Source organism: Pangasianodon hypophthalmus, chromosome 9 (genome assembly GCF_027358585.1).
Source record: "Pangasianodon hypophthalmus isolate fPanHyp1 chromosome 9, fPanHyp1.pri, whole genome shotgun sequence".
In the NCBI taxonomy this organism is placed as follows: Eukaryota; Metazoa; Chordata; class Actinopteri; order Siluriformes; family Pangasiidae; genus Pangasianodon; species Pangasianodon hypophthalmus.
This window is the reverse complement of record NC_069718.1, coordinates 21955342-21982108: the sequence shown is the minus strand read 5'-3', so window position 1 is coordinate 21982108 and position 26767 is coordinate 21955342. Positions and strand designations below refer to the sequence as shown.

At 37.8% G+C, this 26767-nt stretch overlaps 1 protein-coding gene across 4 annotated transcripts in view; it reads right to left on the bottom strand.

Annotated features, from left to right (window-relative positions):
- Positions 1-18718, bottom strand: part of pparab (peroxisome proliferator-activated receptor alpha b) — a 28351-nt gene extending 9633 nt beyond the window's left edge. Inside the window, exons 1-5 of one of the 4 annotated variants that reach the window (XM_053236652.1) lie at positions 18543-18718; positions 9231-9476; positions 7543-7700; positions 5524-5662; positions 1893-2092 (exon numbers count right to left, since the gene is read on the bottom strand). In XM_053236652.1, coding sequence (XP_053092627.1) covers positions 1893-2092; positions 5524-5662; positions 7543-7700; positions 9231-9435 — 702 coding nt within the window. In that variant the 5' untranslated portion in view covers positions 9436-9476; positions 18543-18718. Of the gene's footprint in view, positions 1-1892; positions 2093-5523; positions 5663-7542; positions 7701-9230; positions 9477-16115; positions 16299-18542 lie in introns of those variants that run through there. The other 3 variants (XM_026918755.3, XM_053236650.1, XM_053236651.1) reach the window with 3 other exon arrangements.
- Between the last annotated feature and the right edge of the window lie 8049 nt (positions 18719-26767).

Genomic DNA, 26767 nt, shown 5'->3' with positions numbered 1-26767 from the left:
AAGGTTAACATTACTGTGCACCTTCTCCAGGTTCTACAAGGTTAACATTACTGTGCACTTTCTCCTTGTTCTACAAGCTTAACATTACTGTGCACCTTCTCCAGATTCTACAAGGTTAACATTACTGTGCACCTTCTCCAGATTCTACAAGGTGAACATTACTGTGCACCTTCTCCAGATTCTACAAGGTTAACATTACTGTGCACCTTCTCCAGATTCTACAGAGTTAACATTACTGTGCACCTTCTCCAGATTCTACAAGGTTAACATTACTGTGCACCTTCTCCAGATTCTACAAGGTTAACATTACTGTGCACCTTCTCCTTGTTCTACAAGGTTAACATTACTGTGCACCTTCTCCAGATTCTACAAGGTGAACATTACTGTGCACCTTCTCCTTGTTCTACAAGGTTAACATTACGGTGCACCTTCTCCAGGTTCTAGGTTAACAATGTGCCTCCCAGTGGTGTGAGTGTGGCATTCATCTCCGAACAGCATTACAGTCAGCTGTAAGGTGGATCAGTGCGTCATGGCATTGTGGCATATGTTATTACAGGCGATTATCCACCTGTGGTGGTTATCAAGTGGTTATAGAATCACTGTTACTTATGTAACTAGCAGACACTTTTCATATGAGCTTTAGAGATTCCATGTAAAAAATACTATGCACATCCTTCACTGCATGTTATACAAGGAAAATATTAAATATGTGACAAAAATGTAAGTCACAAGGTAAATTAATCCAAAAATAAAATTAAGAAAATGCACACTATGCACGTGACTGTGGTCTCAGACACTGTCTAATGTTTGAAGACGCAAAAACAATATATGCCTATGTTTATTCAAACAGTATGCTTCACAAATAACACAGGTCAGCACCGAAGCATAACTGTAAATAATGTAGAGCAAACAGTGCTGAGGCCATATTTGAGCAGCTTTTGGCTTCCTCAGCCAGAACAGCGCTTCCCTCCTTCACAGGATGGGGCAAAAGTGATTTAAGCTCTAACTGAAACTATCACGCCTGCTGCTAGATATCAACAAAAGGCAGTAACAGAAGGCTACACTCGATCCGCAGACCATCTGAAGAGCATTTAAACTGTAATGGCATTTGTAATAGCATTTTTTCACAGCAGCATTTTTTTCCTGGGTTTATAAGTCACATTTACATTACATAACATTAAACTGATCTGATATCATGAAAATCATATTTAGCATGCAGATGGAAGTTAATGTTAACACAATGTAGTATAACAAGATTTTTTTTTGCCAGTGTAGTATAAGCTAGAGCTACACTTTAAAACACTTTAAGACCAAGCAAAACTACAAAATCATGATGAAGAAATCAAATGTGATTAAGACTTGAACATTTCTTTCACTGGAGACAGAGAGTAGAGGTGTGCACGGGGACTGCGATGAGGGAGATGAGGGAGTTTAGACTGTCATGCGAGTGGGAGTGGGTGGTCAGATATGAAGTTTGCGCAACAAAGAAAGATCACATTCATTAACACAGGAGCACATCGGATGAGGTGGTTTGCTCGCATAGCAGCGCACCATGTGTTGACTGAGTTCATTCATTTATCTTCAGTAAATCAGGTTCAAGGTTGCTGTGATTAAAATCACATTTTTGTTTATATTTTAAGATAAGAACCAGCAAAGTTCATGAGAAAATATCACAGGCAGGTGCAAACAAAAATCATCAAAAATAATAACTGTGATAAAATAATATATTATAGAATATTATTTATTTAATATAAATAAATAGGATTGGTCAGAATTCCTTTGGGATTTAAAAAAACAAAACAGTCTCATACACACCTCTAACAGAGAATATATATATATATATATATATATATATATATGAATGACGTATATAAAAAGTAGCCTAATCTTACTGGTGTGTTTGTTTTGCCTGTCAGGATGGTCCGGGCTTTAGATTTGTTCATGCTGAAGTTCTTCAGATAAGCCTCATAGATTTGTTTGGCCAGGGTTTTCTGGTCAGCTAGCTGAGGATTCTCCACCTCCCTCTCCCCAGTTAGTATCTCTGCCTTCAGCTTCAGCTTCTCAGACTGGGGCATCCGGCCAAAGCGTATGGCTGCATGCAAAACATAGCACAATGACTCAGGTCAAGAACATGTTAAATACTTAATTCGCTGGTTGGTTATATGCTTTTTGTTACTTAATGGAGAAGTATTTTTTTTTTATAATGGATTGCTTGCAACATCCCTACTTGGAGGTATATGTGTGTGAGTGAACTAGGATGGGGCTTTTTGTTGCTGAAGAAGCACCAGCAGATGTGGCAGATGTAGCTCAGCGTAAGCACATATGATAAGCTGGCTCTGAGAGGGTTGATCTCTTGGCCAGTCTAGCACTGCCACTCCAATGAATTACTTTTAGGTAGGTTTTCACAAACTTAAAAATGAATGATTTATTACAGTAGTATGTATAATTTATATGTATGTATGGCACACCCAATCGTCCATCAACATCTTTTAAAGTTTATGGGAGTTTAAACTTTGTTCTGAGCTGTGAAAACTAGCTTAAAATACTAAGATGTTTAGTAAAAAATGCAGATAGTTGCATAGGAACAAGTGGATTGAGGAAGTGTAGGGTAAAGACAAACTGAGCCTATGCACTAAAGCTGAAGTGCAGGTGTTATTTCCATCCTATGACCACTGAAGCTCTGTCAGATTCATGAGTTATATGGGACTTAACACACCCTTATTCAATTTAAAACATCTGTTCTAACAGAAGTAGGTTGTATGACAGCAAGATCACACAGCTGAACTTGAGAAAATGCTCAGTACGTAATGTAGACACTGATTATGTGCAAACTGCTCAGTGTTTTCACTTTTTTTTCAATTTTTGATGAACAGTCTAATTCAATTTCTCATATAATTAAAAGCATCTTTAAGGTCAAATATTAAGAACACCATAATTATTACTTTGTTTGTCCCATGACACATTTTTTTTCAATTTCAATATTAAATACTTTTCTCACATACACTTTTGTATGCACATTCAAATAATTAAGCTGACATTAAAAACAGACAAGTCAAAAAAAAAAAAAAATTGAGATTATTGATATCTACAGTTTTGCACAACCGCTGTAACCACTACCAAATCAATAACCAAGATGGAGAGGTTCATAGTGTATCTTTATCAATATTAGTTAAAAACTACAATTAGCAATTATAATTATTATAAGGCGGGAATGTTCATAATTATATTTCGATGTCTATATATTATTCAGCAAGTTCGAATCAAAGCTCATCCTGCTGGCAGTTTGACCCTGCATGTTTCCTGGACCCTCACAGACTGTTTTGACACTGTTCCATGATGTCACTTGGACTCCCTTCACACTTGCTGCTATTTATAGTATGGCACCACTGAAGCCCTGTACAGTGGGGGTTGAGGGTCAGCATGCCACGTTGTACGTGTACATAAAAAGGGGGGCTCAGTGCACAAAAAGCTTTTTAGGTCAAGGACTTGGAGCACGACATTCAACACACACGTCCTCTGACTGCTGAGCATGTGAGCGAAGGGCAGTACAACTGTTGATCTGAAATTCCGAAAAATAATAAACCGCTTTGACCAACCATAATTTTTAGACTCCAATTTCTTTTAAAAATTATGGAAGTGAACTATGGACTTGGTGTCCCTTTTATTTTAATGATTAACTTACACAAGCTGTTAGGCAGTAATAGGACACAAGAAGAGAAAGCTTAACTGAAAGCTGCTATCTGATGTTCAGAAGAGAAGCTCTGGAAAAGTAATGTGCTTGGGCATGGTACACATTACTAAGCTCACACAATGCATCTGAGATAACTTGGGTGTTGTTTACATTGTCTGGTAACAGGAAATCACGATTTGGGATCTGATAATCATGGTAGAAAGCATACTAATAAAATGTCACTTTACCCACTAAACAATATACTGAGTATATCTTGAAGAGTGTTGTACAAGCTGGTCATGTGATAGGCCATGTCACTGGAGGAGACAGGATAGTTTACAGGCTTAGATCATTTGACCAACACACTTCTGACTCACAGGCCAAACCGTGCCTCCCTTGTAGTGTTCTTCACTAGACAGTGTGATACATGATACTTTAATCCTTGAACGCATGAACCCACATTTTGTTCTTTTTTCTTAATTGTCTAGTGATCTGCACCATAAATAATTACTTGTACTGAAGCTGGATTGGTGTTGAATATGAAGTTGTTTTCCAGGGTACCAAGAATACCACACAAGGACATATCAGGTAAACTAGAAATAGTTGAGTCAAACAAGTCAAACAAGTCTGAAAAAATCACTTGGGCTGGATTAAGTAGTATGTCAAAAATAATTAATATAAAACATGAATTCATGACGCTCAAAATGGCCCAGCCCCTCACCTGGCCTATGTGTTTTTATCTTATTGGAGCCATGTGTTTTTTTGTTATGTGTTTGGAACCAAAGACCACACATTATTTACACCATTTTTTGTCAGATTTTAACAGCCATTTACAGCTTTTTTCGGTCTAGTTTGGGTGAACGGTCTCTCCCCATTCAACTAAACAGGAGCCTGATCAGAGTTTTCTTTTATTATAAGAACTTTACAGTACAGCAATCTTCATTAGTAGTGTCTGATCCACCATAGTGGAAGACCTGGAAAGCTCTGTTTGGTCACATGCTTAATGTTTTTTTTTTCTCCGTACATATAACCAAATGCTGAGTAAAAGGAAATCAAGGAAATTCAAAGGAAAACTTTGAAGCTCCTCCATTGTTCCTATTGTTGTTAGGGTTTTTCCTGTAAAGATTTGCAGGAAACAAGGTCACCACAACACAATCCTCCAGAGAATTCCTTCTACATTTTCAGGGACCATCATATATTAAGAAATAGGTAATTCAGGTTACCTCATACGCAAATTCATAATGTAAGGAATAAAATACGACAGGACATGCTATGCTAAGAAAATAACCAAAGATAGGGTGGTGTACTGCCTCTGTGAAGTCGACTGTTCTCCCAAAACGCCTGTCAAGTGTTTTACTTATTAAACAATGACACATATGTTTTGTCCCTTTAGAGTTACATGTTGTGGAATGTCTCTTACATTATAACAGCTGTACGTTTGCATATCATTCCTTCACCAGCCTCTTTATTTTTTTTCTCTCTCTCTCGAAGTTAATAAAGCAAAAAAGCTTGTCATGCTACTGAGCAACTGCAAGGTTCTCTCTTCTGAAGACTTTGCCCATGGCAGAAAACTTTATAAATAAATGTTTTCCTTACAAAAAGCTTCACCACAGCAACCATACTGTTTGCATTTTCTTTGTTAAATAACAACACTATAAAAAAATCCTTACATCCTTATATTATAATGCATTAATATAAACCTGTGATTTACTTTGCACTACTGTAGAAGCTGCGCTGTTATAGAAAATTAATCACACTTCAACAGCAGTGCCTATACCAGGCTTTAATTGTGTTATCTACAAGTACAGTGTGTATGTGTGTGTAAGTGTGTGTGTTATACTATTAACACTCACCATTGTGGGACATGCCCACAGCTAGGCACTTTTGAAAGCGGCAGTATTGGCACTTGTTCCGGTTCTTCTTTTGGATTTTGCAGTGGCGTTCACACTTGTCATATTCTAGCTTGAGGCGGATTGTGCGCCTGAAGAAGCCCTGTAGAGAGCAGAAATTCAAGAGTTCGCTGGATTTGATATCAAGCATCCCAAATACGGCAAATATAGAGATTGAAAAGATTTACCTAGTGTATCAAAGAGTAATTTATTTTTTTAAACCACAAAAAGAACTTGTTGTTATTATTGTTATTATTATTATCAATTTAGTCTCTTCCATTTAGTATTGCACCTTGTAAGATATAGTTACTTTGAGAGTTTAATAATTATCTACATTTTATTACAAGAAATTGTGTGTGAATTACCTAAATTAACTTCGATACACAGCTAATGATGAGTAGAAATTACATTAATGAATGACTGAAATAGCATTATGCCTTAGTAATTCTGCAATACAGAGCGTTCCAATTTCAGTATATTGAAATATGTCTTACTGTACACATAATTGGAAATAACACAAATATAGGAGGTTCCTCCTAAAATAGTCTTTGGTGTGTCCCCTTGGGACAGCCTTTAAAAGCTCCATCTAGAAGCCTACAACATTTTATAAAGGGATCCAAGTAAAATCCCTTTAGAAGACTAGTTTTAATCATCCGAAGCGCCCTTGAGGAACCCAACCCTACAACGTTTTTTTTAAAGGTTCTGAAATCCCTTCATACAGCTAAAACTCTTAATCGTCCAAAGAACCTTGGAGGAACCCTTTATGTGAAATAAATCCCAGACATGAATTTGTAACTGTCTACTAAATGCAACTTATAGCATTGAGACTTATGACTTACAGCATTGAGACTTATGACTTACAGCATTGAGACTTCAGACCACCAATAAATTATAAGAACATTCAAAGCCCCACCTGGGATTCTACCCAGACTGCAAATGATTAAACTATATCAGTATACCAGACAAGTGCACGTCCAGTCATCAGACCACACAATCGTAACAAATTTGAAATCACTTAACTTGCACAATCTGGATAAACAGTTAGTCACCAAGAACCAGTGCCAGCAGTGTGGACACTCAAAGGGAGGCTGGCTGGCAGACAGATGAGGGCCATTAACCAGAAATTTCTTCACTCCTATTTAGCCACTCTGTCCCAAGACACTTCCACAAAGTTACGAAAGTGAGATGATAGTGAGTACAGGACATCCACAGGGACAGCAAAAACAGTGTATGTGTGTGCGTGCGTGCATGCACGTGTGTGTGTGTGTGTGTATGTTTGTGTGAGTGTGTGAGATGGTTGATTTGAGGACAAAATGGTTGGGGGCACAAGTCCAGCAGAGAGACAGCATGCACGTGGCTGCCCTGGCCTAATCACGGGCCATGGACATGACTGTCCAGCTGAAACAGTGAGTGATGGTGTGTGTAAAGGCCTGTGCATGTGAGGGGGAGTAGATGGGAGTGTATGCGTGATAGTGTCTGTTTTTTTTTCTCTCTGGGGGTGAATTACATTTGAACTATCCTTAAACTGATACATCTGCACACAATATGCACGTAGTCAATAGAGGTGTTCAGCGGAGGGCATTCACTTCTCCAAAGCATTGGAATAAAATGTAATTATTTCCTATTATTATTACAGCCTTGGTAACACTAAAAGTAATCACTCCTAATATGTTTAACAGCAGTGGGAGCATTTAATAACATTATTTTTGTTCTATGTAGGTAAAATAAGTGACTAGTCTTCACTTATCCTGGAATACAACATGCTCTACTTGACCACATGCTTTCTGTAATAGGGACTACCACAATCAGCACTCCATTTAGATGATATATTTGGTGTGGTGCCATATAACGACATTCAGGAGAGTCAGGAGACAATTACTGTGTAAAAAAACAAAACAACACAACATTTTTTTTTCATGTGCAAATGGAGAGGTTTGAATCTCAGAGTAAGAAGGAAGGTGCCTCCTGCAAAACAAGTCTCACCTTGCAACCCTCACAGGCATGGACGCCATAGTGATACCCTGAGGCTCGGTCTGCACACACACGACACTCCAGGTTTAGAGAAGCAGAGTTGAACTCCTCCTGTCCTGCTACGGCCCCACACACACCTGAAGATGGACTTGAGGCTGGGGTCAGAGCATCTATTGACACACACACACATAAAAAGCAAATGACCTGGTTTGTTAGACAATCAGCTACAAATAGTCAATTTACTCAGGTTAGATTTAATACACTCTGCTAAAAATTATAACATCATTGTGTTATAAAGTGACAAATAATAGACTCAAAAGACATTTCCATGTCAGCATTTCCAAGTCTTTTGTAATGTTCTGCTACTTGCATGGTAAGAGAGAAGGAGAGACTGATAGTTACACACAGAATCCAAGTTTGTCGCAAGACCACTCGTGTTGAGGATGCCTTGCATAAAAATGGGTAAATATTTCAAATGATACAATAAAACTGTACTCTGTGAGGTGAGAAGAAACCAAAATATACTGTATACTGGAAAGGGAAAACAGATCCTGAAAACCTCTACTAGTATGTTGTTTCCAGAAAGGAAAAACTATGGGTTATGATGTGCTACGTTATGGCTTTTTAAGGGCCTAATGTTGTTTGAAACTAAGCACCAATACTATCTGTAATGCAATAAGCTACAAGCATCAGGGTATCACAAGATTTGCAAAGGATCATTTAGCACTTCATGAACAGTATTGAGAGCTACAGCAGTTAAAAAAACACTACAGAATGCTGAAACACTTCTAAAACTGTGGATTAATAAACTGTGTGGTAGCATTTCTTTGTAACTAACTCAACCACCATACAAACTTATTGTTATACATTAAATAGAATTAATATTATCTTATTTTCCTCTTCCCCTTTACAAATTTTATAGCTCTCTTTTTCTCCTATCAGACTGGGTGGGTGCCATACACACCCTGCTTCTTAGTTAAATGTTTGCCTTGCAACTTGTGATTTATTAGTTTTGTGTCCTTTGCATAACTGTCTTTACTGCATATCACAGGTGTGCCTATCAGCACTAACTTGTGCATTATGTTCCAAAATCAAACCTTTTGTATTATTATTACACCCAAGTGTGTAGGAGACACATTGAGTGATATTTCCTTAAGTTATTCAAATACGTCTCTCGTGTGATGTAGGTGAAGTTATTTTGAATTTGAATGTAATAACAGAGATGTTTCCTGTCAATGCTGAATTGAAGACACCACACTAGGTGCAAATTTCTCATTTTTTAGGCTACAAGCCACCAAAATACAGGAAATATTTAATTTTCTAAGTTCATACGTTCATGACAAGCATCTGCTAGCTTTAGTCAAGCTTCCCTTATGATTGGAGCAAGGACAAAGGTCAACCATGCAACCAAGTGAAAAGATAATGCTGTCATGTATACAGTTTAGCTGCATTAGATAAAATAAATATTGATCTCACTAATTTCTACTTGACAAAGAGTGAAGAAATATCAGGAAGGTATCAATTCTCTGTTTGTTCAAAACAGCTACATTTATTCTTTTGGGTTTACAATCAAACCTGTATCCAAAATGAAATACTGCAATACAGTATTTTTAACCCAACTGAGTAATAATATATGAGAATCCTATCCAACTGGTATGAAACCACATCACCACGTCATTGTTCCATTGCTAGGTTCCTACCTGGCACCGTGGAGCTCTCAGAGCTGGAGCACAGGCCGGATGAGTGGTACTCAGATACATCTAGGTTGCTGAGTGCCTCTTCATTGATGGACTCTGAGATGTCTTGCAGGTTTCCCACACCCACAAAGTCCCTGTAGAGCGGGCTGTTCAGCACAGAGTCCTCCAGAGGAGAAGGAGGACTGTAGGGGCTCTCCATGTCTACCATGTCGATGGTGGACTGGGTTTGAGGCCAACTCACACATCAGCCTGCACATAGAGAAACACAGAGGTGGTTGTCCAACTTTATGAAACTAAACAGATTGCAGAACTACTACAGATTTAAATCACACTTATAAATGTTCATGAAATCACATATAGAAGGAGGTCAATAATGTTTCTTCAGCGTGAGCACAGTATGTTTTATGGCCTCATTTAGCATGAAATGAATCTGATTTATCTAAGGATTCACCCTAACTCCTTGGCAAATCATTAATAAAATAAATCAGCAGTCATTAATCGTGGCAACACTCAAAACTGATGGCCAGTTTAACCCTGTCAAGAGTTGAGTTTTGTCTTTTATTTCCATTCTTATCTGTATTTAACTTGGGATGTGAGCACTCAAAATATCCTTATCTACATGTCTGTGTTGTGTCTGTCTGATGGAGGAGTTAAGCAGACAAGCCAAATGAGGCCAGGGTTATCAATAGTTAACATGCGCTTAAAGGAGAATACATGGGTCTCTATATGTCAGGATAAGCCAAGGTGGATTTAACTCTAACCTAGATTTCTATCTGACAACCACACTATTTACACACTGCTGAGGCATATGCACCCTACACTTTAAAATGTGCTATGCTAATAAAGGGTGCCAACAAAAAGTATCATAAACAGTTCATGTGTGGAGTAGTAGGCCATCATAAGTTCAGCACTCAGAGCAACACAGGATTTGTATTGTAGGGGCAGATATTTAGTGTATAGAATGAAATTGAAGAATGAAAGCATAGACAAACAAGGGGAGGAGGCTTAGGATCACTAGCTGAGACAACAGAGCTTTGTTTATCTCGGGTCAAAGTGACTGAGTGGGACACGACCCTGTGAACCAGGGACACACAATGTCATCAACTCACTCAGTAACGACACACAGACTGAGTGGGTAGAATAAAAGTATTAAGGTGCATTGGATATCCTCAGCAACCAAGAAGAAATATGAGATATTTATCCTGGTCAGGGTCACGGTGGATCCAGAGTCTATCCTGAGAACACGAGAGAACACCTACAGGCAATTTATCGGTCCATCTAGTCACCAATCAGCCATGTGGACACACAGAGAACACGCAAAACTCCACGCAGACAGTAACCCGAGCTCAGGATTGAACCCAGTCCCCTGGAGATGTGGGAGGGTAATGCTACCAGCTGTGCCACGGTGTTGCTCACAACATAAGATGGCATGACAATATGACATGAAGAGATAGAAGTGGACAGAAATATTTCGCTATTTAGTCCGTAATAAAGACTTTCTTTTACTGACCCCATATTTCTCTATAAAAATGTATGTAACAGATTATATATAATCAACGCCTGCAGGAAGGCTGATGTTTAACCTACTGTTTGGAGCATTACATTAATTCATTTGTATTATCAAGGCAAAGCCATAATCCCCACTTGGATACAAGGCATAGTATGCCCTCGGACGCATGAAGTGCATTATTTTAAACGTATTATCTTAATTGGACTTTAGACACTGATAGCATATCTGTCTATACAATAGGCGTACAGTGTATCCGCCCAAAACTAAAATGGAACTAGTTTAATCTATGCACAGTTTCTGTCAGTCCAATGCTTTTTTATAAAAATATTTATATACTGTATGTCCTGAAATATTTTATATAGTTTGTTGAAGAAACACCCAACTCTTCTCGTTTACTAAATCAGTTCACCAATCAGTTCGTCATGGCTTGGGATTAAAACGTTTCCCACACATGCTAATTCTGCAACATTACAGAACCTAGGACACAGTGAAATTCCAATGCTGTGAGAAGTTACTGAATTATTAGCATGCAAGGAAGATAACACTGTGCATACATATAACCATGAAACCAGGACCAGGAAAAATCTTTTTATTTACTCTCGCCATTAAAGCTAGGTTTCTCCAAACAACACCTATTCTTGTACTTGTCCTATCAGTCTTTTTAAATAAAAGACCACCTCAATATTCTAATGTTTGCCTACCAGCCATCAGAAATACATTTCCCATATGAGGATTAGTTATATTCTACTCTAGCACTGCCTGCTTAATTGAAAAAGGTCAATTCAAGTCAATTCAAGATAAATAAGAAATAAATCTATATGAGCAGGGTCCCTGTCTGTTTTCTCTGAAGGGACTCTGAAAAGGAACTGCTTTTTAAAATCAGAGACTACAATATAGACTACCATTTAAAACCTTTGTTCAATGTCAGAACAGCAAACAATGTTAAGGTGACAATTCAGCTATCTTTTTCCAGCCCAGTGGTCATGTGAGTGCAAGGTTTAGGGAACTGCTTTGTCATGCGGTAAAATGTACCATTTTAAAAGGGAGAAGTCCCTGACCCATGACTTGTCTTTCTAAGATCATTCTCTGCCCTGTTATGCTTCATAATGCAATTTAGTGGCTCTGATTGCGACTTTTACATGTTGTAAAAATGGATGTATATAGATCATAAACAATGGATGGTAAGTTTTTGAATCTAATGTGACTTAAACCCTACTGAATTCAATCTAAAGCAAACAAATCACCTCTAAACTGTTTTATAGTGAACATTCAAGAGGTGCTACACCACAAGCTGGTTTGGGCTCAGTGCAAAATATTTTAACATCTTTATTATCCGCAGTTTTCTCTTAACCAGCTCTCGGTTCTTCTTCTGCTTATCGCATGGATCTGAGAGACTCATAATGTCTCACATGATGCTTGATTTATGCACTGGTGCAAGGATGTGTGATCAAAATGACAACCATCTTGGCTGTGGCACTCTTGTTTGGCACTAGCTTTTAATGCACACAAGAACAGGGAAAAAACAGTATGAAACTCTGATCAATGAGTAACTGGTTCGCAATGACAACAATGTTACATATATTATAGGTTAAAATTTAATGCAGTACAGACAATTTCTTAATACAGTGCTGCACTCAGCCAAAGTCAACGATATAATGACACACACATTTCCTTCATGGCCCATGATTGCAGTATCCAACAACTGTGACTACTGTATGTTTTGCTTTATCATGCTTCAAGAACTAGAAGATCTTAGAGATCCTAGAGATCTTAGTTTTTTTTTATTATTACAATGTCCATGTTTTTTTTTTTTTTAGTGCCAAAAGTATTAAACAAACTTATAAATCCACAAAGATTTTAAATTTGTTTGTGAATGTTGCAGATTTGCTTCCAAAGTCCTTTACAGCCTCTGGAATTTATTTATTTTTTTTGGGTTACACCATATTAAGGGTTTTGCCAGAGAACCCATCTGCGTGCTAGACAGAAGAGTTTTCTCCAAATATCTCATAACTGGAACATCTCAAATATATCTAAAGGGATGAACAATTTTTTATTCAGTTGCCCGGTGAACATGTAGGTTCAATAAGCTGTTGATATAACAATCACTTCATTTGCCCAACTACCAGACAAAGTCTACTGTAAGTTGGCATTGCCAAAGAAAACTTTTCATTTGATGTGTTTGTTTCAATGTAACATGCTCCAACTGGTTCATATAGTGCTTTTATTAGCGAAAAGCACCTCAATGCTGTTCCATACACAGCTCTTTACTGAATCTCGCCACCTGCTGCAATACACTAATAGTAGGAATTATTATTACTAGCCATTTTAATAACTGTTTTTGCGGAAACAAAAGTGTTAAGTGTTATGGAATAAATCATGGGGTTATAAGAAAATAATGAAAGACAGGGTGGTGTGATGTGTTACCACTCAGAAGTTTAACATTTTCCAGTAACAGCAGGTCCTGAAGTGCTTTATTCCTCTTATACCACAGCAATGTGCCAATGATTACTTTTTTAAATTATTTAATGAATGATGTCATACTTTTTTTTAATCAATTTATAGATACATTTAATGTTCCACTTATCACTTGTTATAACAGCTACAAACAGTCATTCCCTCACCAGCCTATTATTTTTCTCTCTCTTGAAAAAATGTAGCTTGTCATGTTACCACGAAACCTTAAAATTTGCTTTGTCCCGAAGACTTTCCTGTGAAGCAACATTAAAGGAACAGCTTTACACTGAAGAGTTCTTCCAAAATGCTAAATAAATATCTACTTCTCCAAAGCTTCACCACATCAACAATTACACACATTTTTATTCCATCCATCATACAAGTCTCTGTGTATTTAGCATAATATAACACATTAATATAAATCTGTGGTCTGGCACTACTCTCAGTGCAATGCTGTTACAGAAAATAAATCAACACCTTCTGACCAACAACAATCAAGAATCCGACAGTGCTCTGATATAAATATCGCAATAAAACAGAGATGATCTTAAAAAAAAAAAAAAAAAAAAAAAGGACATTGAATCTCATGGAATGATGTGAGAAAAACATGCTGAAGCTGAAGTAGGTAATATAAAACTCCAGTTATACCTTTTTAAGTGTGCTTTTGTCCTTACATGTGTCTTTACGCTTAAGTATATGCACTAAACTCAGGTGATAGACATGTTCAGGATCAAACAGCTTCTTGAGCATAATCACAGCCTTGGGACTAGTTTTGGCACAGGTTTCAACACACAGCACTGCTGGGTAGAGACAGAAAGCAGCCTGTGGCCACTGAACCAGTGGCTGTGCAACGTCTTTCCAAACAATCACAGAATGCCACCCTATAAACACAGACTGTCAAATTTAGGCTATATAACGTAAAAAAAAGTGAACTACCAAGGGTCGGAAGGGTGACACTTGAAAAAGCCAGCAGTGCTTTATATCGAGAATAGCAGAAAGAGATAAAAAGCATGAAACATTTTCGAAATGGGGCCTGCGTATATTGTCCTTCCTTTGAAGGACATTGGTGCTATTTCACACACCAGAGTTTATTTTACACCTTGTTAGTTAGTCAGCCAAACTGAAAACAAAAGCTAACAAACCAGAAAAGCTTTTTCCATTGCATCTGATTATGCGTACAAAAACAAAAAAAAAACACTCCCAATACAGAGGGTGTGTTCTCTCATTTGATTTTTCATTTGTATTCGTCTAGTTTTGTGGTAAAACCTACAACAAGGGCAAAGTGTGGTGGCAAATGCTACACATGGCTGGACAGCTGTAAGGGTCCTGTTACATTTTCCAGTGTGCTGTTTTAGGGGAGGGCTTGTCATAATCTAATGCTATGGACATCACTAATACACTTGAAAGCTTCTTAGCTATGGCACATGGGGACACTTAGCTGTAATCTTTCAGGCCACAGTTTAGGAATATGCCAGTATAATGCTAGGATTCAGTACAAATATATCTTACATTTTTTTTTTTAGAAAGCATGTTGTTACTTCATTCATTCTGTTTTGTTAATTGTTAGGAAAAGACTAGAAAACAAAATCTTCTGAGATTAATATGTCTTTCTTAACAATGCAATAACCTCCTTAAGAGCCTGTGATTGAGGAGACCGGAATTATTATTGTATGTTAGCTTACATGTGATTGTGCAGAATGCGAAAGAGAAAAAAAAAACACATTTTTCAACGTCCATTGCCCATTTATAGTAATTTACAACTCCAGTCCTTGAGGGCAACGGCTTAATGTTCTCCATACTCCATTACACGTGATTCATTAGCTAATTTTCAAACGCCTAATGAGTGTGTTACAGTACAAAGAACACTCAATCTCGCATGATTATTATAGCTTTCGATTGATTCAAACTGTCACAGAACATATTACCACAGATATGATGCAGTATAGATATGATACAGTTTTACACAGCACCCTGTTCAACAATGACATACCTCAACAACTCCAACCACTTTTAAACAGTAGCTCAGAATATTCTGAGAGCAGCCAAGGGCACATTCACTTGAGTGATGATTACTGTCACTCAAAGACTGCAAAACCTGACTTGCTCAAATTCATTTCAAAAAGCAAACACTCAAGCACAATTTGGGACCATAATTTCACTTAACCGAGTGACAATACATGAGCTTAATAACACAAGAGTATGCAACAAAAGAGTGCACACACTTACATACTTATCCTATCCATGGGTATGTGAGTATAATCACTGTCCTTATAGAAACAAACATGTATGTTGACATGCAGAAGCAAACAGGCAGAGGGGCAGTTAGCAGAACCAGAAAGTCCTGTTTGGGGAAAAAAAAAAAAAAAAAAAGGCGTTAAAGAACAAGAGGTACTATAGTACGGAGAAAGAGAGCGAGAGCTAAGAGAGGGGCCTGATTAGACAGCTCAGATTCCCAACTAAAGCACTCTTTCTCACGCCTGCCAGAGCAAAGTCTCACAAAGAACGAAAGAATCAAAGAACCTGAAAGAGACAGAGAGAGAGAGAGAGAGAGAGAGAGAGAGAGAGAGAGAGAGAGGGAGAAATGCAAGAAAGATGCAGTAAGCCTTTACACACTGCTACACAGAGTGCTAAAATCAGTGGCATGTTCTAACTTGAGCAAACAAGAGATGCTAAAAAGTTAGCTGAAAACTACAGAACAGGACGTTCCGTTATGGAAAATCTATTTGCATAAATATTTGTCACAATAAACTATTTTCCCCTGAAAACCGGTATTCTTTCCAGATTACTTCCTTATATCACTTTACATTGTTAGTTTAAATAGCCTGTGCACGTATATTTTATACATGTCACTGTGTATTTGTAATTAACTGATCAAAAACAAAGACATAAGTAAGAACCAGAAAGGTGAGTGTAGAGCAATAAACCTGTCTTCCGCATACACCATGAAATCTGAAATCTCTGAGCAATGCAGGTCTCTTCAGGCTATTTACTCATCGGGACCCCAGTAAGAAGCCTGACAGTCTGCTTCATGTCCAGGCTGCTTTAACAACCGTCCTTGACACTGCTTCACTTCCCTGCACCAGGAATGGCAGAGATGGATCCTGTGTAACTCATCCCCATCATAATTTACTCCACCACCACCAACCAAAGCAACACTCTTTTGTCACTGAAGACATTCCACACAAACTGTTTTCAAAAAAAGCATTTAAGATAAAGCTCCATAAGATCACTGACAAACAGCAATACAAACAAACTACACCTTCAAAACCAGCTAATGTAAATGTACACTATATAACTACATATAAGTATCTGGGTACAGTCAAAAGCTTTCACTGCGTCTTGTATCTTGTCATAAACGGCATAATTATATGCTGAATTTATGTAAAAATAAGGATATTTAATCTTAGCATTTCAGATTTGTGCAAGATCTTTTTAATTGCCTTTCTAAAAGGCTGTTAATCAAAAATATATACAGTGGGGTCCATAGGTCTGAGACCACACTGAAAATTTATTTATTTATTTATTTATTTGGGAAATAAATAGAAAGTTTCAGAATTTTAAAATATTTAATACAAAGAAAGTAAATGCTCAATATGTTCAAAAGTAAATGTTCAAAAGTTATTTTTTTTATATTCAAGATTCTGCACATTTCTAGGACCCTATTTAAATGTAAGCAAATTTGTGATGTATAATTTGTGGAGTCCATGCCAGCTCGAGTGCACACTGTCATTAAAGCGAAAAGGGGACGTACCAAATACTAATAAACTCTGAAATTCATGTAAATATTTCAAAGATTCTATTTTTCACTCAAGTCGTTGTCAGTAATATAATTTGTAATGAAAATTGTTGTATTAAATTAGAAAAGAATGCAAAATTGAAGCATTTTCACTAGCACTCTCAGTCTTTTGGACCTCTCTGTGTGTAACTTTAATAAGAATTGAACCGTTGCTGTTAAAGTGCATTGAGCACATCTGCAATAGAGCAAGGAGTTTGACTGGGAAACTGTCTCCAGGGATCTTCTCTAAACACACTGTTTCATATTAACTACCTCTTAAAGCATAAGCACAATTTGTCTAGGACATTACCTGCCTGCCATTGTGGTTAATAACAAACAGAATATCCTCCATGCTATTGGTTACGGTTTGGTACTGAACTCTGACAGCTCTGATTGATTTCTTTATCACGGTGATTTCTCACAACAGGTTTCGGTGAAATAGAGAAAAAAAATAAATAAATCTCAAAATCAGTTTTGTACTTAAGCACTCAAGTAACTGTGACTTCCTCCTCAATCTGAAGTAAATCAATAATCACTGCTATAATTTGTGGTTAAAGTCTTAGCGTATCTCTTGCTTTGATATTGCTGTTATACTTTATATCAGTTCTCACTGTTATCTGGTATATGTTGTAGGTTAGAGATGACTGTTGGCAGAGTGCAATTTATCTTCCATTAGTTACTTTTTAATAATCCTGGTGTGTCTGAAAAACTGAAATGTGCAGAAATTAAAAGCTGTCCTTATACACTCAGCCTAATTGTTCCATCTTTCCATAATTATTCCAATATGCATTAGCAAAACTAATAGGTGCTAGGACTGAGGGTTGATGCTGTAGATAGTATGTTAGTTGTTTAGAAAACCACTGACTTGCAGTTTTCTTATGCAATCTTTAATCTGACTGCAGTTCGAAAGCTGATGTGTGTTCTTATACTGTACTTGCTGAAACAGGAAAAAAAAAAATCTTGTTGCCTGTTTGGTTTGTAGAGAGCCTTTAAAAAAAAAAAAAAGTAAAATGCCTTCCACAATATGGACCATGGCTTCAGGCAATGAATCCATGTTGATGTGAATGTGTGATAAGATAAGTGAAGGAAAGAAGTGCTGGAGCAGCAATCACAGGAACCGCCTCTGGCCTTATGTAATGAGACTTCAAGAGTGGTCTCAGGTGCTAGTGTGGGATCAGCTGGTACAAAAAAGTATAAAAAGCCCATTCCTGTGCCTTAGAAGAGCCTTTAGAAATCACTTTGACAGGATTTCAGGATATTGCACTGAATGATGCAGCCTTGAGGACTGACAAGTTTGCTTTCTGAAGTTTGCTCTGTTGCAAAAAGCAGTTTTGTGGAACTAAAAATAGTCAACATCAACAACAGAAATAAACTTTGCATCATGTTTGTGTTGAGAAAACGAGTCACACTGATTCAGTCAGTGATGATTCCCATGATTCCCACACTGGTATGTTTTGACAGATCATTTAGTAGAGCAGTATGTTAGTACGCAGCTATTGACACTACAGGCCTGCTCCTCCTACACTACAGCACTGTAAAGAAGCCGAGTGCACAGCTCTAAATTAAAGACGTATACCTGGAGTTGCGGTGCGTCCATACTGCGAGAGTTCTCGGCAGGCTAGAGAAGGGCTCCGTGAGGACGAACGGAGAACAAGGGAAACGTGTGTCTCCTTCCACGCGTCCTTGTTTGTCCGCCGCTGTCAAACTCTCCACTCCCCGCCGCCTGCCGAGCGCCCCGACCAAACTCCCGGAAGTTGCGTCACCAAAGGCAGCTCGAGCCGTAGCCGTGGAAACGCTTGAGCACACCCCCCCAGACACACCTACGGTCTCAGCCAATGGGAATGCGGGATGAGCCGCGAGCGCATGACGCCCTCTAAGAGGCAAAAGCAGAGCTTAGACTCCATTAGCCTGACATGGAGGATGGAGTGAACTACACGGGTAGTGGCAGTTAATCACTGAGAAACAGAAACACGATTCGAAAATGACAAAACAGTTGTTTATTGTTAAGTGATCTACAGTATAGAGTGAATACTGGGACATCATAATATAATATAATATAATATAATATAATATAATTATAAATATTGGGACATCAGTGAAGTCAGGTGTATTGGGATATCAGTGTATTCAGGTGTATTGGGACTTCAGTGTATCCAGGTATTTTGAGGCATCAGTGAATTCAGGTATTCTGGGACATCAGTGTATTCAGGTGTATTGGGATATCACATGAATTCAGGTGTATTGGGACATCAGTGTATTCAGGTGTATTGGGACATCAGTGAAATCAGGTGTATTGGGATATCACATGAATTCAGGTGTATTGGGACATCAGTGTATTCAGGTGTATTGGGACATCAGTGAAATCAGGTGTATTGGGACATCAGTGAAATCAGGTGTATTGGGACTTCAGTGTGTCCAGGTATTTTGAGGCATCAGTGTATTCAGGTGTATTGGGATATCAGTGTATTCAGGTGTATTGGGACATCAGTGTATTCAGGTGTATTGGGACATCAGTGAATTCAGGCGTATTGGGACATCAGTGTATTCAGGTGTATTGGGACATCAGTGAAATCAGGTGTATTGGGACATCAGTGAAATCAGGTGTATTGGGACTTCAGTGTGTCCAGGTATTTTGAGGCATCAGTGTATTCAGGTGTATTGGGATATCAGTGTATTCAGGTGTATTGGGACATCAGTGTATTCAGGTGTATTGGGACATCAGTGTATTCAGGTGTATTGGGACATCAGTGTATTCAGGTGTATTGGGACATCAGTGTATTCAGGTGTATTGGGATATCAGTGAATTCAGGTAGTTTGGGACATCAGTGAATTCAGGTGTATTGGGACATCAGTGAATTCAGGTGTATTGGGATATCACATGAATTCAGGTATATTGGGACATCAGTGAATTCAGGTGTATTGGGACATCAGTGTATTCAGGTGTATTGGGACATCAGTGTATTCAGGTGTATTGGGATATCAGTGAATTCAGGTATTTTGGGACATCAGTGTATTCAGGTGTATTGGGACATCAGTGTATTCAGGTGTATTGGGATATCACATGAATTCAGGAATATTGGGACATCAGTGTATTCAGGTATTTTGGGACCTCAGTGTATTCAGGTGTATTGGGATATCAGTGAATTCAGGTGTATTGGGATATCAGTGAATTCAGGTATTTTGGGACATCAGTGTATTCAGGTGTATTGGGATATCAGTGAATTCAGGTATATTGGGATATCAGTGTATTCAGGTATTTTGGGACATCAGTAAATTTAGGTATTTTGGGATATCAGAGAATCCAGGAATATTGGGACATCAGTGCAATATCTCCTACTTTATCACTTTCTGACTGCATACAATGCTTACAGTGTTTACAGTTTATTATTAAGGTCAGCATCAAACAGGAAGTTGACCCCAAAAATCTTGAGGTCCATTGCATATACTTTAAGTAGTTTTATTGTGTTTTTTTTAAATGTTGTTCATAAAATTGTCATGACTAATGTATTACACATATTTATCATGCATATACACTATGTATAAAATGTACTACTGTAACAGAATACTGTAACAAAATAAGCATAAAGTTAGTTGGAATCATGTACAGATGTTCATAATATAATCATTTTCAATACAGTTTGGTAAATTGGGACAGTCTTAAAATGCAGTGGAGAAAGGGAAAGAGAAGGGATATAATGGATGCATGAATAGATGCATGACACACCCCATGACTATGGTTAAATTAGTACACTAAAAATTTAGAGTACTGTATGTGCAATATCTCCCACCATGTCACTTTCTGACTGCATACAATGTTTATAATGTGTACAGTTTATTATTATTTTCACTTGCTTGGGGCACATTAATAATAATGGTCTTTTGCCTGTGTTCAGTGTTTACATGTTGCTACTTTTGTACTACGTATGAGCTCATGATCATTTTTGCACTTTGCACTGTGTCTGGGAAGGAGTGTGCAACTGTAGCACAAGAATTTCATTGTAGATAGATGCTTAAAGCACTCTTTATCCACATGACAATAAACGTGAAACTTGAAACTTAAAATGTTGCACTGATGGATGTGTGTTAAATGGTGTTTTTATAAAACAAACATCTTACTAAGGAGGTTAATATGATAGACTGTTACTAGGGTTACTATTTAGTATGCAGAGATTATACTTAATGTCCTGTGTTCACATAATTCTAGAGACTGAAGCTTTTAATTCTGTCTTAAGCTGCAGCTGCAAATGTTACTTACCTTTCAGTTTGTTTTTTTTTTAATTGTGATTTCTAGACAATCTGTTCATATTGGATTTCATATTGGAAGATTGGTTATGAAATTTTTAAATATTGTGTATACTCTAAAGCCTGTTAATGCTGTAAGAAATAAATTACTGAATGTTATTTAGGCCAACAGCTTAATATGTAATCAGTTTCATGTAATCATGAATAAGTGTGCAAATGTCATTAAAATGGGTTTCATTCATTCTTGGCAAAAGCTTAAGACATTCTTCTTTAAAATATGATGTAAGCATTTTGCCTTCACATGTAGGTAGTCAACACCTTGAAGATTTCAGAAATGTACGATGCGTTGAGATATTTTATTTAATTAATGGCAGGAAAGCTTGGAGAATGTGGAAATTCAAAAACTGTTCCAATATACACTCACTGTGCACTTTATTAGGAACACCTGTACACCTGCACATTCATGCAGTTATCTAATCAGCCAATTATGTGGCAGCAGCACAATGTAAAAAAAAAAAATCATGCAGATAAAGGTCAAGAGCTTCAGTTAATGTTCACATCAAACATCAGAATGTAGAAAAAAATGTGATCTCTGTGACTTTGATCATGACACGGTACCAGATGAGCTAGTTTGAGTATTTCAGAAACTGATCTAATCTCTTGGGAATTTCACACACCACAGTCTCTAGAGTTTACACAGAATGGTAAACTCAAAAACATTGAGTGAGTGACAGTTCTGTGGGTGGAAACACATTGTTGATAAGATAAGGTCAGAGGAAAATGGCTAGATTGGTTAGAGCTGCCAGGAAGGATAAATAATCGCTCTTTACAACTGTCGTGAGCAGAAAAGCATCTCAGAATGCTCAACACATCAAACCTTGAGGTGGATGGGCTACAACAGCAGAAGACAACATCAAGAACAAGAATCTGAGGCTGTCATGGGCACAGACTCACCAAAACTGGACAGGTTAAAGACTGGAAAAAGACCAGGTGATTTTATTTATTTATTTATTTTCATAAAACTGTCCAGTTTGGGTGAGCCTGTGCCCATGATAGCCTCAAATTCCTGTGATCCTAATATGTCCTCCCGATTAAACCCTATACGGCAAAACCACCTCACTATGATGTGGCCTACAATAAAACACATACACACACACACACAAATGTACACAACATAATTTTTTTTCACTCTTAGCCTATGTGTCCTTTTGTAAAATCCTCTTAAAGATTTTAATGCATACAGTCTATTATGTAGGTGTGCTGTTATAAACAAAATGCATTGAATTAACAGGTGAAATTTTGCATGAATATAATTAAGTTACTGCAACTCTAGTAAATGGATATGTATGTGCCTGCTGGGCATCAGTAAGCTGGTTAATCCTACTACTTTTAATAATAAATGTTTATTATTTATGTGACAATATAGCCATGCATTTTAAGACCTTTATGGACGATGACATGGTTATAATTCTGCTTTATTGAAATTATATATGTGAAATATTCTTTGGTTTAATGTTCAGTTTGTGTGGGCCAGAATTTGAGTTTTGGAAAATGACTGATTTTACCGACCACCATCTATATATATATTATATATTATATATATATTATAATAACATCTACATATATTTCTATTTTCCTTGTCTTCTTAACTATGCTTTGCTTTTTCTATTTCAAGCCTGCTAGCTATTTTATATGAGACAGAAGTCATTCTCTAGACAGAAACCATGTCAAGATCCCTAATGAGCAAGCGAGGGTAGGGAGTGGCAAGGGAAAACTCCCTAAGATGCTATAATTAAGAAACCTTGAGAGGAACCAGGCTCAGAAGGAAACCCATGCTCACCCTCACCAGATGGTGAGATTTTGCTAATTGCAGTATACAGTGCTGATGCAATAACTATGAAATGAGTTGAAAATGCTTAGGATGTTGGTTATGACTTTTGGAAGTATGAACAACCAGAACCTGCTTTACTGTGCAGGCATGTGTCACTGGATGTACCAACAGATGGTGCTGTTTCGTGCTTACAGCTGAAGTATATCTACAGAAAACATCTTTTCTCCCGCTGTAAATCATACAAGTCTGGAAAGTAAACTATATAAGAAGACAATATGCCAAAGGGACTAAACAAGCATATTTAATGAATGTGTAGGAGACATTTTTGCTTTTCACTTCATCAAATAAATAAAAAGTTGTTGCATGCTTTGTGCTGGCAAACTAGATGAGTGCATGGACAGTGGGGCAGACATGTTTGTTCTCCATATCCTGGGTGGAGTACAGGGCTCTAGGGGCCATAAACAGCTGGTTTGTTCCTGGCCCTGTTCTTCTCAGCACATCATGGGTTGAAGTCCTTTGGCTCACTGCCTTTGTTTGAGCTACTCCCGACTTGAAGTGAAGCAGAGCCTTCGCCAATTTCCCTGGGGGTGCTGAACATGAGGACACCAGCACTGTGTTGCAATACACCCAGAAATCTGTTCTCTTCCTCACTGCCTGTGTGTCTCAGTCCATCTCCCCAGGGCAGTGAGACTGCATGCCTTAAAAAGTCTGGATGATTTCATGACATAAAGTGTGAACCTTATGTGCTTCTGCATATGGCTTTTGCAATAGAAACTGCTTTCAGTAAGTATTTCAAAAGAGATAGTTCATCACTGCTTACTCAACTGTAAGATTTCAAATTTATAAGGCTTGATGTCACCTCTAACACTACATGAATGGACATGAAGACATATGTGCATTCATAAATTACAAAGAAGAAGAAGGGGGAAAAATAATGCATAAAGCATACATTTTTAAAAGTATGACCTACAGCATAGTGAAAAATGAACTGTAATTTTAACTTTTATTGCAAAGGATATCTGACATGTAACAGTTGTTGTGTCAACAATAAATAATAAACTGTGACTAACTTTATGTATGTATAATATATGTATAGATAATGTATAGACACACTCGCCCGCTACTTTAATAGGAACACCTGTACCCTTGGTCATTCATGCAATTATCCCATCAGCCAATCATGTGGCAGTAGACCAATGCATAAAATCAGGAAGATCATGGTCAAGAGCTTCAGTTAATGTTCAGACTGGTTCGAGCTAACAGGAAGTCTACAGTATCTCAAATAACCACACTACAACCGCGGTGAACAGAAATACATCTCAGAACACACAACATGCCATACCATGAGGGGGACTGGCTACAACATCAGAACACCTCACTGGGTTTCACTCCCGTCAGCCAAGAACAGGAATCTGATGCTACAGTGGACACAAGTTCACCAAAACTAGACAGCTTAAGATAACCTGATCTTGGCTTTCTGGCATCCTTGTCATTGAAACTGTTAACCTTCTTTCCACTTCTGAACTTAAACAAATGAGCCACACACCTTTTTGCCCCATCTGACTCATTAACGTTTTGCACTGACCACACAGATGCACTGATACAGGAAACCCTGTGTACTTCACAGAAACAATACTTTCCTAGAACTAGGCAGAATCCCCTTGTACTTGGCTGCCCAAGTTGCTGTATTGTACCAAACAGCAGGTGGCACCATTTCTCATTCACTGTAGTGATCTGAGGGTGTTCTGAGAGTGAGAGCTCAGTGTCATTTCATTAGAGCTCCTCCCATGGCAAGAAGGCAGCAAGACACAGCATCAAAACAACTATTTAGATATAATGCTGAAACTTCAAGCTGATACTAATTTAGAATTATACACTTTTATGTTTAAAGAACCACTTCTGTTAGATGGGTAGCACACATATGGGGTATATCACAGTAGCTTGAATTTGAATAAAACTGCTCTCAGATCATCAAGGATTGAGATTTGCTTGTTGGTTTCACTAGGGTGAACGGCTGAATGCTGAACCTGTATTTCTAATTCCCCACACACACCACCGAGGCTGGTTTAACTACCTGCTGCATCAGGCACAACAGCTTTCTAGAGGAATTTTTTTGTAACAGTCATTTCATTTTTTTCTTCTAGACTTCTAGACATGATTATATTACAGGGTGTATTTGGACCTCACAGCTCCCAAATCAAACACTAACAACAAACACATGATAATACTTTCAATGACAGCCTTGTAGAACTTCATTACTGTATTAATATACCATGTGCTTATCAACAGTGTGGATAAACTAGTCATAATTAAAGAACCAGACCTAGTTCGGCTCATGTCAGGCTTCTGTGGCACCTTTACCTGGTTCTTGAGAAAGATGATTTTCCCTAGACCATTACATGCTTCTGGATAATTGTATTATTTTCTTAATATAAAACTGGCTTGTTGTGATAGTAATATCAGGCTATAACAAGAGAACACATATTACATTCTATTTGTCATTTTGTGTATGTGGAACCAATATAGTATTTTTTTTTAAATTTTTGCATGTACTATTAAACATCGCAAAACATCTCTATCTCCTTTTTCCCTACAGTTAATCTTAGTCTAGTGAATAGCACATTAAATGACTAATACCAAGTTGTAAAGTGTAATGAAAGCCACCAGTTAGCAGTATGAACATGGGTGGTGTTCCTCAACTGGTGTTTTGATGATAGCGCTGCCTGACACGTCAGTCCAAAACCTCCAATAGGTGTTCAATATGGTTGAGATCTGGTGACTGTGAAGGCTGTAGCATATGACGTATATAATTTTTGTACTCATCAAATCATTCAGTGTTCCTTCTTGGCCTGTCTTTGAGAGCACTGTCATCCTGGAAGAGAGCACTCGCATCAGGAAAGAAATGTTTCATCACAGGAAAAAGATGATCAGTCAGAATAACTGTATTGATTTGCAGTGACCCTTCCCTCTTAGGGGACAAGTGGACCCAAACCATGCTAGCAAAATGCCCTCCACAGCATATAACCGCACCTCTGGACCCACTCAGTTCTTCAGGACTGTAATGTTCGCTTGGTGTATACTACACACATCACTTTTTTCCACATTGCTGTAAACAGTTCCTGTGGATTGCGCTGTAAACGAGAAATGTGCATTCCTCATTGTAACTAGGGATTTATGCACTGCGTCCCTACTATAATATCTCTCTCTATGTAGCTGTAGTTCTGGCTAACAGTCTGATCTTATTGCATTGACATTCTCAGTCACCTGAAGAACAGTTGCTTTTCTGTTTTTACATATTTCACTAATGCACAAGCATCACAGGCATTGAATGTGTGCTTTCATCCTCATTTCACAACCCTGTGTACTGTATTTCCCATAGATCTAAATTTTGATGTCACTTTAATCACTGTTGATGTCACTTTAATCGCTGCAGATGTCACTTTAATCACTGTTCCTATTGAAACACAGCCAGCTGAGCAGACTTTGCGACTGAAGCTCCTGCTATCAGTGGGCCACAATAATGAACACTCTTTCAAAGTAGCTTAGATCTTTTCCTCTTGTCATCTTGATCCAAACCTGAGGTCAACTGTGTCTGCTCAGAGCACGGTAGGATGTTAATGGTTTAATTGTATCATGCAGTACACCTTTCTGGAAGCATTTGGTACTTGGTATGTTTCTCCACTAATTTATTTAGGTTTTTCCTTATATGATAATTCTGACACACTTTA